The sequence below is a fragment of the Bubalus bubalis genome, chromosome 4 (genome assembly GCF_019923935.1).
Source record: "Bubalus bubalis isolate 160015118507 breed Murrah chromosome 4, NDDB_SH_1, whole genome shotgun sequence".
NCBI lineage: Eukaryota > Metazoa > Chordata > Mammalia > Artiodactyla > Bovidae > Bubalus > Bubalus bubalis.
The window spans coordinates 117730124-117745614 of record NC_059160.1 but is presented as its reverse complement, the minus strand read 5'-3'; the positions used below and the strand labels follow the sequence as shown (position 1 = coordinate 117745614).

The following is a 15491-nucleotide window of genomic DNA, read 5'->3' as shown; positions in this document are numbered from 1 at the left end:
AAGGCATTCTGTTAAGGTTTTCATTTTGCACTGTGATTTTTGATCAGATGTTTGAGTGAGGTAATGGAGCAATAATTATTATTTGAAGAGCTGTGTATTATTTGATCTTCAGAATGGACACCGCATCTTCAGTTGCTAGTTTTCATAAATAAAAATGTTCAGTTGTCAAGTTGAAGTATCATTATATATTCCATAATTCCTCATTAATACCAGTATCAAATAGCTTTAATGTGCATTTTAAAATTAAATGAGCAACAAGATTGCCTATCTGCTTAAAATTCTTGCTTTGGAAATATATGAATTTCTCTTATCCTCTAAATCTAGGCCATTTGTCTGAGATCTTGTCTTTGTTTTCTGTGGACTTAAAATGGGCAATGTAAATGCCAGTTTTTTAATTCAAAATTTTAAATCACAAGGTCCAATTTCACTTTCTTCAGTTCATGTTGAATTAGGAACTCAGTTTAAGAAGAAATACAGTATTTTTTTGTGTAATACTTGTCACTTAATTCATTATAAGTTTGTATTTTTTATTGTAAGGTCTCTTAGGGTCTGAAGTATTCTTTTGGGGGTCAGAGTGACTTTTGGTTCAGTCACTGTAACACAGCCCTTTTTGATGGAGCACTGATGTGAAATTCTTAGATGAAAAATAAGGACCAAAGGAATTAAATATAAAGTCCACAGGCTATAAAAATAAGCTATTAGAAAATAAACCTTACAGTGATACTTGGATGACTAGTTAAATTGATTAAACATGCTAAATTATTGAGCAAGTAAGTGATGATGAACAAAAATGTTGTTTTTAAAGCCAGATTTAAATTAATATGCTTATGCTTATTAATATGCTTAGGCTTATTAACACATATGCTTAGTTAACCATTCTTTTCTTAGTATATTTATTGTCCATTTCCAATTTTTAAAACCCAGAATTGGTGTAGTCTCAGCTTGAAATTACAGCTCACTCAGAAATCAAGCAATTTATCTGCTGGCCCAAAATTTGGAGGCTCCAGGAATGAGTTCAGAATTAGCTAGAGCAATTAAAGCGCTGCAGTCTTTAATCTCTGTAATGATACTCCTCAGGTCCCAACTATCCAGGGGCTATTTAGCTCTCATTATCTCTTGCAACTTCTTTTTTCTCTCCTCCTCCCTCAATGAAGGCAGTAGGCTAGGCGGACTGATAACTGCCAGCATTTTTGTTAACAGAACCCAAGCTGTCTCTTTAAAGCAGACTTCTTTTTTTGGGGGGGAGGGGGTGTTAGTTTTTTTTTTTTAATATAAATTTATTTATTTTAATTGGAGGCTAATTACTTTACCATATTGTATAAACAACAGAGAAGCACTTTTTTTTTTACAGTTTATTTCTAACATAGCAAGTCAGCTTTTATTAAAGCTAATACTGATGTCTCAGCAATGTACAGAGGTCTCACGATTTTGTCTATTTTCACAAGTTTTATGGTAATGAATTGTTAATACCTATTGCTCTCTACTTTCTGAATTCACGTATCACATCCAGAGACATTACAGTTTGTTGTCAATAATGCCTCATTGTTTGTGGTGGTCTCTGAAGTTCGTTTAGAGAATAAGTGTTTGCATGTGTGTATTAGAGAGAGAATAAGTGAGACAGAGAGTGGAGGTAGGAACAGAAAGAGAATGGGTTGTTGAATGGACTGGAAAGAACAAATAGTGCTGAAATTCTGAGATTTAGTTATTATTCTTGTATTGAATGAACTTTAAAAAGGTTATTTGGGACTGGAATTTTAGATTTGACCCTGCAGAACATATGAACATGCTGTGTATGCTTAATCAGCCAGTCATGTCCAACTCTTTGCGACCCCATAGACTGTAGTCCACCAGGCTCCTCTGTCCATGGGGATTCTCCAGGCAAGAATACTGGAGTGGGTTGCCTTGCCCTCCTCCAGGGGATCTTCCCGACCCAGGGGTTGAATCCAGGTCTCCCACCATCTGAGCCACCAGGACAGCCCATAAGCAAGCTGAGTCAGTTTCATTTATGTGCCCACTCTCAAATTTGCTTTAACCACTGTTAAAACACAGAGTCCATTGTTTCTGTTTAGGGCCTATTGTAGCTCATTGGTGTTGTTTCATGTTGTGCTCAAATCAGCCACTTTTATTTTAGAGTGACTTAAAAGGCGTTTTATTTACTGGTTTCTCTTTATAGTTAAATCTTATCTAGTAGGCTGATGAGCATCATCAATTCAGCAATACACTGAACATTCGGTTCATATTATCACCCATATTCTGTCATAACCACGAATCACCTGTGATGTTGTTCCACCTACTGTATTGCAGGAAAAACAGAGGTTTCTGACGGATGTTCTACATGAAGTGATGCTGCTTGACGGCTTGGCCAGTTCCCATCCAGTATCACAGGAAGTGCTACGGGCGACAGATATTGACAGGGTGTTTGACTGGATCGCATATAAAAAGGTGGGAATAGATAAGACCCAATTGCCAAGTGGGTATTTCACTCTCCTGGCCAAACTCGTTCATGCTAGATATATATTTTTCTCTTCTTTTTTGGCGAATAGACATGGATTGTGAGAAAATATAGTCACTAGGTTCATGTCATTTTATGAGTTAGGGTTTTGCTTTATAAACCAGTAAAATATGTGCCAAATAATGCATAGAAATATTGGAAGTATTAATGAGATAAATATTTGAAGTCTTGATATGAAGCTGCTGTACAGATGGCATTATGTAAATGTCAGGTTTTATTGTTATTAATAAGACAGCTGACCTATGTAGTGACAAATTATGTCCCACCTGTGCCCCTAATACTTTTTGATTGGCTGCTACAAATGGGTATAGGCAGTGACATGACATACGTATTTTATAAACATTATTTAAGGATGATTTGGGGAATTAACCATGTTTCCTGGATAATAATAAATAAATAATAATAAGTGAAATCTTAATGAATAGGTGTTGAATGGCAAAGATTTTGGACCAATGACTAGACATCTGTAGAAATAAGATATATTATGAATTTTTTTCCATCATTACTTGTGTTAGAATTTTTCTTTATATCCCTATCCTTTAGTTTTTCTAATTTTAACATAAGCAGCTACATCTCAGTGTTAAACACTTGAAGTGGAAATGAAAGTCACTCAGTCATGTCTGACTCTTTGTGACCCAATGGACTATACAGTCCATGGAAGTCTCCAGGCCAGAATACTGGAGTAAGTAGCCTTTTCCTTCTCCAGGCGATCTTCCCAACCCAGGGATTGAACCTAGGTCTCCCACTTTGCAGGTGGATTCTTTACCAGCTGAGCCACAAGGGAAGCCTGTTAAAAACTTAACAGCCACTTAATACTTGTTAAAATAATTTTAAATTTTACTTTGTCTTTGGTGTAGATTGGATTGCATTTATTGGGATTTCTGTATACTTTATTGATTTAATAATGTTTAAGTTTGAAAATAAGTTGCTAATATTCTTTCTGAAAAACAAGCTATTCTCTTTATGACTAGAGATCAAATAATGATTCACCAGAATTCTTTGGTGCACTAATTTGGATATTTGGTTTCACACCCAGGAAATGACTGTGTCAATGATTATTAGTTAATATTGTTTGCTATAATATGTAAAGATGCAAATTGTGTTAAAAAATATCTTTTTGAAGTCACTGATCACTGCATTGGCTCAAAAAGGATATTTTTGATGCTTTATAAAAATAAGTGAAAGTGTATAACCATATTTAAAGTATGTAGTGTTAATGTATTTATTTTCCAAATTAAATAAAGTATATATTAATTTTTATATATGATATTTTGGGCTCATTCAGCTATATTGATTCCTAAAATATAATGCAGAAAATTCATTAACTTAGCTGGAGACAAGTCTAGTTTTTTCCCACCTAACTACCAATTCCAAAAGACTATTTGTAAATACCAATTCAAATTATGTATGATAATATTAGGAAAATGTTATTTTGATTAAATATGTTAATAGATGTGCTTTTACATGTAAGTTAACATTTATTCCAGATTTCATATATTTGAGTAATTTTGTATTTATTCAAGAAGGCCAAGACTCAAAAACAGTAGGAAAGAAGGAATTCACAATGATTGTTATTTTACCCTCTCTACATTTTGGTGCAAAGGCTTATCAATTTACAAATGTGATCAAGAGCAAACTGAGCCAAGATCCTCAGGACCATCATCAGAAAGGACACTGGCTTATTTGCCTCTAGCCATGTATCTTTATTTTTAATTTTTTTGAGAAATAGCTGATAAATATAATTGTGTATAATTAAAGTATACAGTGTGATGACTTGATATACATATACATTGTGAAGTGATTACCAAGATCAAGATAATTAACACATATGTCACCTCACCTAACATTTTTGGGGAGTGGGAAGTGAGGATGCCTAAGATCTATCTCTGCAACTTTCAAGTATATAACATTGTATTATTAACTGTGGTCACAGTGCTATACATGAGTATTGGAATTTATTCTTCTTACAAGTGAAAATTTGTAGTTTGACTTATATTACCCAATTTCCCCTTTCCCCTAGTCCTTGGAAACCACCATTCTATTCTTTGTTTCTATTCAAATGGCTTTTTTTTTTTAGATTTTATATATGCTTAACACATAATATATGTATTAATATTTGTCTTTCTCTGACTTATTTTACTTAGCATAATGACCTTCAGGTTAATCCATGTCAAAAATGGTAGGATTGACTTCTTTTTATTACTGAATAAAATTCAATTATATATATATATATATATCACATTTTCTTAACCCATTCATCTGTTGAAAGACATTTAGATTGTTTTGATATCTTGGTTATCATAGAACATGCTGAAAGGAACAAAGAAACATGGATGTGCAGATACCCTCCTGAAGATACTGGCTTAAATTCCTTTGAATGTATAGGAGTGGGATTGCAAGATCCTATGGTTGTCTGATTTCTGATATCTTTAACCTCCATAGTGTTTTCTGCAATGGCTGTACCAATTTACATTCCCACTAACACTACATAAGCATTCTCTTTTCTTCACATCCTTGTTAGCATGTGTTATCTCTTGCTTTTTTGATAATAGCCATCACAGGTATGAAGTGATATCTTGTGGTTTTGATCTGCATTTTGGTGATGATTAATGATGTAGAGCATTTTTTCATATAACTAATGGACATTAGTATGTCTTTTTTGGAAAAATGTCTATTCAGGTCCTTTGCCCATTTTTAAATTCTATTATTATTTTATTTTTGCAATTGAATTGTATGAGTTTTTTTATATTTATTTTGGATATTAACCCTTTATCAGATATGTGATTTGCTAATGTTTTCTCTCATTCTTCAGGTTGTCTTTCCAATTTATTGATTATTTGCTTTGCTCTGCCAAAGCTCTTCAGTTTGATGTAGTTCAGTTTGTTTACTTTGACTTTTATTGGCTGTGCTCTTAGTCTCTTATCTGAGTAATCATTGCTTAGACCAATATTGGGCTTCCCAGGTGGTGCTAGTGGTGAAGAACATGCCTGCCAATGCAGGAGACAAGAAACGCGGCTTTGACACCTGGGTTAGGAAGATCCCCTGGAGGAGGGCATGGCAACTCACTCCATATTCTTGCCTGGAGAATTCCATGGACAGAGGAGCCTGGTGGGCTACAGTCCATAGGTCTCAAAGAGTCAAACATGACTGAAGTGACATAGCATGCATGCAAGACCAATGTCAAGCATCTTTCCCCCTATATTTTCTTCTAGGAGTTTTATGGTTTCTCATCTTACATTTAAGTTTGTGACCCATTTCAAGTTCATTTTTTTGAGTGGTGTAACAGAAGTGTCCACTTTCCTTCTTATGCATCTAGATGTCCAGTTTTACCAACATCATTCAAAGAAGTTACTAATCTTTCTCCTTTGTGTGTTCTTAGTGCTCTTGTCAAGAATCAGTTCACCACATATTTATGACTCATATCTGGAATCTTTGTTCTGCTCCACTGGGTCCATGTACCTGTTGCCAGAACTATGCTTCTTTGATTACTGTAGCTTTGTATATGGCTCAAAATCAGGAATGACGATGCTTCTAAGTTTGTTCTTCTTTCTCAGGTTAACTTTTGCTATTTGGGGTCTTTTATGGCTCCATACAAATTTTAGGATAATTTTTGTCTATTTCTGTGGAAAATGGAATTTTAATAAGGATTATATTGAATTTGTAGATCATTTTCAATAGTATGGAGATTTTCACAGTATTAATTTTTCAGTCTAAGATCATAGGATATCTTTCCATTTATTTGTGTCTTCTTCAGTTACTTTCACCAATATCTCATAGTTCTCAGTGTATAATCTTTTACTTCCTTGGTTCAGTTTATTTATGAGGATTTTATTGGTTTTGACACTATTCTAAATGGGATTGCTTTCTTAATTTCTCTTTCAGATAGTTCATTGTTAGTGTTTAGGAAAACAGCAATTTCTGTATGTTGACTTTGTATCCTGCAATTCCAGTGAATTAATTCATTCGTTGTAACCATTTGTGTGTGTGTGTGTGAAGTCTTTAGGGTTTTCAATATAGAATACCATGACATCTATAAACAGAGATGATTTTACTTCTTCCTTTCTAATTTAAGGCTTTTATCTATTTAATTTTTTCTCATCTAGTTGCTATGACTTGGACTCCCAGTACCGTGTTGAGTAGCAATGGCAAGAGTAGGCATCCTTGTCTTATTCGTGATCTGAGAGGAAAGGCTTTTAAGCTTTTCATCATTGAGAGGGGTTGTCTTCATTCTAGTCCTGTAATATTATGCTTAAGTATCACTGAAAATACTGTCCTTACTGTGCTTTTAATTGATGATAGGATCTATCCATTTTCAATGAAGACTTCTCAAGGAAAACATTTTCTTTGTAATAAGTATATTCAGAAATAATTAACATGCAATAAACTATAATGGGCTTCCCTGGTGGGTCAGAGGTTAAAGGATCTGCCTGCAATGTGGGAGACCTGGGTTTAATCCCTGAGTCAGGAAGATCCCCTGGAGAAGGAAAGGGCAACCCACTCCAGTATTCTTGCCTGGAGAATCCCATGGATGGAGGAGCCTGGTGGGCTACAGTCCATGGGGTTGCAAAGAGTTGGACACGACTGAGCTACTTCACTTAAAAGGTACAATTTATATGTTCTAACATATGTATACACAGTGAAAATATCACCACAATCAAGATAATGGACTCATTCATCAAAAGTTTCCTCATGCCTCTTTGTAATTCCTCCTCTCATCCCTCCTCACTCTTCCATTGATCAACTTTTCACTGTAGATTAATTTGTAATTTCTAGAGTTTTGTATAAATAGAATTATGCAATATACACTCTTTTTTGTCTGCCTTTCTTTCACCCAATATCATGATTTTGAGGTACAATTCATGTTGTAGAATACATGGATGTAATATAATTTGTTCATTCACCAGGATATTTGGGTTTTTCTAGCTTGGATCTGTTACAAATAAAGCTACTATGAATGTTTTTGCAGGTCTTTGTATGTGTGCATTTTGCCTCTCTTGGGTGATTACCTGCAATATTTAGATGATGATAGGTATATTTAATATTTTATGATACTGCTGAACTGTTTTCCAAAGTAGTTGAACCACTGTATCAAGGTAAAGTCTTATCAAAAGTGTACCAGAGTTCTACTTCTTCCCAGTCTTCACCAACACAAAGTTGATATTATCAGTTTGTTTAATTTTAGATATTGTAATGGTATCTCATTGTGATTATTAATTTACATTCCCCTAGTAGCCATCATGGTCAACAAAAGAGTCCGAAATGCAGTACTTGGATGCGATCTCAAAAACTACAGAATGATCTCTGTTCGTTTCCAAGGCAAACCATTCAATAACACAGTAATCCAAGTCTATGCCCCAACCAGTAACGCTGAAGAAGCTGAAGTTGAATGGTTCTATGAAGACCTACAAGACCTTTTAGAACTAACACCCAAAAAGATATCCTTTTCATTATAGGGGACTGGAATGCAAAAGTAGGAAGTCAAGAAACACCTGGAGAAACATACAAATTTGGCCTTGGAGTATAGAATGAAGCAGGGCAAAGACTAATAGAGTTTTGCCAAGAAAATGCACTGGTCATAACAAACACCCTCTTCCAACAACACAAGAGAAGACTCTACACATGGACATCACCAGATGGTCAACACCAAAATCAGATTGATTATATTCTTTGCAGCCAAAGATGGAGAAGCTCTATACAGTCAGCAAAAACAAGACCAGGAGCTGACTGTGGCTCAGACCATGAACTCCTTATTGCCAAATTCAGACTGAAATTAAAGAAAGTAGGGAAAACCACTAGACCATTCAGGTATGACATAAATCAAATCCCTTATGATTATACAGTGGAAGTGAGAAATAGATTTAAGGGCCTAGATCTGATAGATAGACTGCCTGATGAACTATGGAATGAGGTTCATGACATTGTACAGGAGACAGGGATCAAGACCATCCCCATGGAAAAGAAATGCAAAAAAGCAAAATGGTTGTCTGGGGAGGCCTTACAAATAGCTGTGAAAAGAAGAGAAGCAAAAAGCAAAGGAGAAAAGGAAAGATATAAACATCTGAATGCAGAGTTCCAAAGAATAGCAAGAAGAGATAAGAAAGCCTTTGTCAGTGATCAATACAAAGAAATACAGGAAAACAACAGAATGGGAAAGACTAGAGATCTCTTCAAGAAAATCAGAGATACTGAAGGAACATTTCATGCAAAGATGGGCTCAATAAAGGACAGAAATGGTATGGACCTGACAGAAGCAGAAGATATTAAGAGGAGATGGCAAGAATACACAGAAGAACTGTACAAAAAAGATCTTCACGACCCAGATAATCATGATTGTGTGATCACTGACCTAGAGCCAGATATCCTGGAATGTGAAGTCAAGTGGGCCTTAGAAAGCATCATCATGAACAAAGCTAGTGGAGGTGATAGAATTCCAGTTGAGCTATTCCAAATCCTGAAAGATGATGCTATGAGAGTGCTGCATGCAATATGCCAGCAAATATGGAAAACTCAGCAGTGGCCACAGGACTGGAAAAGGTCAGTTTTCATTCCAATCTCAAAGAAAGGCAATGCCAAAGAATGCTCAAACTACCACACAATTGCACTCATCTCACACGCTAGTAAAGTAATGCTCAAAATTCTCCAAGCCAGGCTTCAGCAATATGTGAACCGTGAACTTCCAGATGTTCAAGCTGGTTTTAGAAAACGCAGAGGAACCAGAGATCAAATTGCCAACATCCTCTGGATCATGGAAAAAGCAAGAGAGTTCCAGAAAAACATCTATTTCTGCTTTATTGACTATGCCAAAGCCTTTGACTGTGTGGATCACAATCAACTGTGGAAAATTTTGAAAGAGATGGGAATACCAGACTACCTGACCTGCCACTTGAGAAATTTGTATGCAGATCAGGAAGCAACAGTTAGAACTGGACATGGAACAACAGACTGGTTCCAAATAGGAAAAGGAGTACGTCAAGGCTGTATATTGTCACCCTGTTTATTTAACTTCTATGCAGAGTACATCATGAGAAACGCTGGACTGGAAGAAACACAAGCTGGAATCAAGATTGCCAGGAGAAATATCAATAACCTCACATATGCAGATGACACCATCCTTATGGCAGAAAGTGAAGAGGAACTCAAAAGCCTCTTGATGAAGGTGAAATGGAGAGTGAAAAAGTTGGCTTAAAGCTCAACATTCATAAAATGAAGGTTATGGCATCCGGTCCCATCACTTCTTGGGAAATAGATGGGGAAACAGTGTCAGAGTTTATTTTTTTGGGCTCCAAAATCACTGCAGATGGTGACTGCAGCCATGAAATTAAAAGATGCTTACTCCTTGGAAGGAAAGTTATGACCAACCTAGATAGCATATTCAAAAGCAGAGACATTACTTTGCCGACAAAGGTTTGTCTAGTCAAGACTATAGTTTTTCCTGTGGTCATGTATGGATGTGAAAGTTGGACTGTGAAGAAGGCTGAGCGCCGAAGAATTGATGCTTTTGAACTGTGGTGTTGAAAAAGACTCTTGAGAGTCCCGTGGACTGCAAGGAGATCCAACCAGTCCATTCTGAAGGAGATCAGCCTTGGGATTTCTTTGGAAGGAATGATGCTAAAGCTGAAACTCCAGTACTTTGGCCACCTCATGTGAAGAGTTGACTCATTGGAAAAGACTCTGATGCTGGGAGGGATTGGGGGCAGGAGGAGAAGGGGACGACAGAGGATGAGATGGCTGGATGGCATCACTGACTCGATGGACATGAGTCTGAGTGAACTCTGGGAGTTGGTGAGGGACAGGGAGGCCTGGCGTGCTGTGATTCATTGGGTCGCAAAGAGTTGGACACGACTGAGTGACTGATCTGATCTGATGTGAATTACTGATGATATTGACTATTTTTTCCTTTGCATATTTTCTTTCATATATCTTCCTTGGTGAAGTGTCAGTTCAAATCCTTTGCCCATTTTTTTTTTAGGTTGGATTCAGTTCAATTCAGTTCAGTCACTCAGTCATGTATGACTCTTTGCAACCCCATGGACTGCAGCACACCAGGCTTCCCTGTCCATCACCGACTCCCAGAGCTTGCTCAAACTCATGTCCATCAAGTCAATGATGCCATCCAGCCATCTCATCCTCTGCTGTCCCCTTCTTCTCCTGAATTGTTTTCTTATTACTGAGTTTTGAGAATTCTTTATACTCTGAATATAGGTTATCATATACCTGATATAAAATAGTGGTTTTCCTAATTTGTGACTTTCTCTTTATTTTCATAGCAGTATCTTTCTAAAAGCAAACTATTTTCATTTTAAGTTCATTTTACCATATTTTGTAATTGATAATGCTGTTGGTGTCATAGGTAAGGCATCTTTGGCTAATTCAAGGCCATGAAGGTTATTCCTTTGTTTTTTCTTAGAGGTTTTATAGTTTTCAGTTTATATTTAGATCTATATTCTATTTTTGAATCAAGTCAATTTTTGAATATAGTATGACGTTTGAATTGAATGTTTTCCTTTTTATTGAACATGGATATTAATTTTTTCAGGAATCATTTCTTGAAATGAATTGCCTTTCCTCATTTGTTGAAATCAGTGAGCTATCTATGTGTGGGTCTTTTTTCTGGACTGTTTATTTTGTTCTATTGATATATTTATTTATCTTGGTGCCAGTACTACATAATCTTGATGACTGTAGTTTTTAATAAGCAGTGAAATTATTGTTAGTCCTCCAATTTTGTCCTTCTTTTTAAAAGTTCTTTAGGTTATTCTTGATTTTTTGAATTTCTATATGAATTTTAGAATGTTTTGAAATTTCTTTTAAATTCTGCTGTAATTACAGGGATTGCACTGTATTTATATAATAATTTGGGAGCGTTGACACCTTAGCAGTATCGAGTGACCCATGAATGGCACACACTTTTCCACTAATTTAGGGCCTTTTTATTTTCTCTCAGTAAGATACTTTTTGGCTCATTTTACGTAATATATTTGTTTTATTGGCATAAAGATTTAAATGTTATATTCTTTTATTGTTCTTTTAATATCATATAATATCACCTCTTTTATTCCAGATATGGTTAATTTTTGTCTATTCTCCTGATTAGTCTAGCTAGAAGTTGACACATTTTATTCTGAAAAAAATCTGCTTTTTATTTAATTGATTTCTGGTCTTACTTTCTATGTCATCGATTTCCTCTCTAATTATTTCCTTCTTTTATATACTTTGGATTTAGTCTGTTCTTTTTTCTAGTTTCTTATGGTGCAAACTGAGGTCATTAGTTGGAGGCCTTTGATCTGTTATAGTTCAGGTGTTTATTTTATCAATTTCCTCTTAAAGTGTACTGCTTAGGGCACTCTCCAGCTTTTGATAGATAGAAGTTTCATTTTCATTCACTTTATGGTATTATTTCCCATTTGATTTAGTAATTTATCCATGGGTTATTTGAAGTTTTTCCAGAAAATTTTCTGTTTTCATTTCTTATTTAATTCTGCTGTGGTCAGGGAAGTATATTCTGTATGACTTGAATTTTCTTAAATTTGTTGAGGCTTATCTCATGGCCTAGAATTTGGTCTCTGTTGGTAAACATACTGTTTGCACTTCAAAACAATGTGTATCCCACTTTTGGCTGAAATGTTTTATAAATGCCAATTAGGTCAACTTAGCTGATAGAATTGTTCAACTCCTCTACATCCTTATTGATTTTCTGTCTACTTGTTCATCATGCTTTTTTGATGGGTGCTCATTGTTTGGATTCACCCACATGATGTCAAATCAAACTTCTAAAAATATAGTAAAAAAAACATGGGCCTGCTGGCATGTCTGAAAAATAATCTCCAATGTGAATGTGGAAAAACGAAGCTCAGAAAAATCTGGCTGTAATCTCACAGGCTTTGGTTTGCTAATCTTTATATCAGGCCTTCATGTATTTTTAGCGCTTTAGACTAGTTCACCAGTTTGGCTTCTCTCAGGCTCATTCTATAAGCAAGTTAGGATGTGGGTAATATACAATAACCAGCTTAACTCTGTGGATGGAATGAATGTACTATGTCATTCCAGGATGTGTATGACAGATATTACTGATAATTGAACAGCCAAAAATAACATCAACTGTTAACATGTATCGAATGTGTGTTAACTCTATACTTTCATTAACTCAGTTAATTCTCATAATCCCCTTTGCTGCTGCTGCTGCTGGTAAGTCACTTCAGTTGTGTCCAACTCTGTGCGACCCCATAGATGGCAGCCCACCAGGCTCCCCCGTCCCTGGGATTCTCCAGGCAAGAACACTGGAGTGGGTTGCCATTTCCTTCTCCAATGCATGAAAGTGAAAAGTGAAAGGGAAGTCGCTCAGTCGTGTCCAACTCTAGCGACCCCATGGACTGCAGCCTACCAGGCTCCTCAGTCCATGGGATTCTGCAGGCAAGAGTACTGGAGTGGGGTGCCATTTCCTTCTCCGATAATCCCCTTTAGGGCTTGTTATTTCCATGATCCTCACTTTAAAGATGAAGATATTGATCATGGTCAATCCAAGGATGTTTCCCAGGAAATCAGATTCTAGAGCCAATATTCTTAAACACTATCATATTTGATCAATATACTTGGCTGGAGCATTCATTCCAAAGTCATTTGTAAACCCCAAGTAATGTTCCAGGCTCTGTGTCCTGAGTGTTAGGGATATTACAGTCAGTAAGACACAAAAGAGTCTTCCCCCATGGCTCAGCAGTAAAGAATCCATGCAATGCAGGAATTTCAGGAGACTCTGGTTTGACCCCTGGGTTGGGAAGATCCCCTGGATGAGGGCATGACAACCCACTCCAGTATTCTTGCCTGGAGAATCCCATGGACAGAGGAGCTTGGTGGGCTATAGCCCATAGGGTTGCAAACAGTCAAACACAACTGAAGTGATTTAAGCACGCATGCACGCAAGACACAAAGGAAGAATATCAAGTAAGTCAAGCAGTAATATTTGAGTATTAACATCATTGTCTCCATTTTAAATGTAGAAACATAAGTCATCTTAAGCAATAAAAATTTGTTGACTGAATAACTGGAAAGTCTGAGATGTTGTTCAGTTCAGTCGCTCAGTTGTGTCTGACTCTTTGCGACCCCATGAATCATAGCATGCCAGGCCTCCCTGTCCAATACCAACTCCCGGAGTCCACCCAAACTCATGTCCATTGAGTCGGTGATGCCATCCAACCATCTCATCCTCTGTCTTCCCCTTCTCCTCCTGCCCTCAATCTTTCCTAGCATCAGGGTCTTTTCAAATGAATTGGCTCTTCGCATCAGGTGGCCAAAGTATTGGAGTTTCAGCTTCAACATCAGTCCTTCCAATGAACACCCAGGACTGATCTCCTTTAGGATGGACTAGTTGGAACTCCTTTCAGTCCAAGGGACTCTCAGGAGTCTTCTCTAACACCACAGTTCAAAAGCATCAATTCTTTGGCTCTCAGATTTCTTTACAATCGAATTCTCACATCCATACATGACCACTGGAAAAACCATAGCCTTGACTAGAGGGACCTTTGTTGGCAAAGTAATGTCTCTGCTTTTGAATATGCTGTCTAGGTTGGTCATAACTTTCCTTCCAAGGAGTAAGCGTCTTTTAATTTCATGGCTGCAATCTCCATCTGCAGTGATTTTGCTGCCCCCCAAAATAAAGTCTCTCACTGTTTCCACTGTTTTCCCATCTATTGGTCATGAAGTGATGGGACCAGATGCCATGATCTTAGTTTTCTGAATGTTGAGCTTTAAGCCAAATTTTCACTCTCCTCTTTCACTTTCATCAATAGGCTCTTTAGTTCTTATTCGCTTTCTACCATAAGGGTGGTGTCATCTGCATATCTGAGGTTATTGGTATTTCTCCCGGCAATCTTGATTCCAGCTTGTGCTTCCTTCAGCTCAGCATTTCTCATGATGTACTCTGCATATAAGTTAAATAAGCAGGGTGACAATATACAGCCTTGACGTACTCCTTTTCCTATTTGGAACCAGTCTGTTGTTCCATGTCCAGTTTTAACTGTTGCTTCCTGACCTGCATACAGATTTCTCAACAGGCAGATCAGGTGGTCTGGTATTCCCATCTCTTTCAAAATTTTCCACAGTTGATTGTGATCCACACAGTCAAAGGCTTTAACATAGTCAATAAAGCAGAAATAGATGTTTTTATGGAACTGTCTTGCTTTTTCCATGATCCAGCAAATGTTGGCAGTTTGATCTCTGGTTCCTCTGCCTTTTCTAAAACCAGCTTGAACATCTGGAAGTTCACAGTTCATGTATTGCTGAAGCCTGGCTTGGAGAATTTTAAGCGTCACTTTACTAGCATGTGAGATGAGTGCAATTGTGCAGTAGTTTGAGCATTCTTTGTCATTGCCTTTCTTTGGGATTGGAATGAAAACTGACCTTTTCCAGTCCTGTGGCCACTGCTGAGTTTTCCAAATTTGCTGGCATATTGAGTGCAGCACTTTCATAGCATCATCTTTCAGGATTTGAAATAGCTCCACTGGAATTCCATCTCCTCAACTAGCTTTGTTTGTAGTGATGCTTCTTAAGGCCCACTTGACTTCACATCCAGGATGTCTGGCTCTAGGTGATTGATCACACCATCATGATTATCTGGATTGTCAAGATCTTTTTTGTACAGTTCTTCTGTGTATTCTTGCCACCTCTTCTTAATATCAGATGTTGTTATGTTTAAGAATTATTGAATCTGGGCATTTTAACAATGTCATCAGAAATCTCTTTTCATTGACTTCTTGGCTCTTTGCCTTTGATTAATTTATGCATGATTCTTAGTTAGGAGGCCTAAAAATGTTGAGGTTGATAGAGTCCTTGAACCTGTGATCCTAATGAGCTTAGGAAAGAGCCTCTATCACAGCAGAATCTGCATCTGTCTCTCCCCAAAGCTGTGTTTTGTTCTGTAAAGTGACAGAGCACTACTGGCCAGTCCTCAGTCCATGGGATGGACAGTCCATATGAAAGTTCTGAA

At 36.9% G+C, this 15491-nt stretch overlaps 1 protein-coding gene across 1 annotated transcript in view; it reads left to right on the top strand.

The window, feature by feature from the left end:
- The window catches only part of TRHDE (thyrotropin releasing hormone degrading enzyme), a 439831-nt gene that overhangs the window by 265808 nt on the left and 158532 nt on the right, over nucleotides 1–15491 (top strand). The window contains exon 6 of the mRNA XM_025284466.3: nucleotides 2305–2442. Within this exon, the coding sequence (XP_025140251.3) occupies nucleotides 2305–2442 (138 nt within the window). The remainder of the gene's footprint in view (nucleotides 1–2304; nucleotides 2443–15491) is intronic.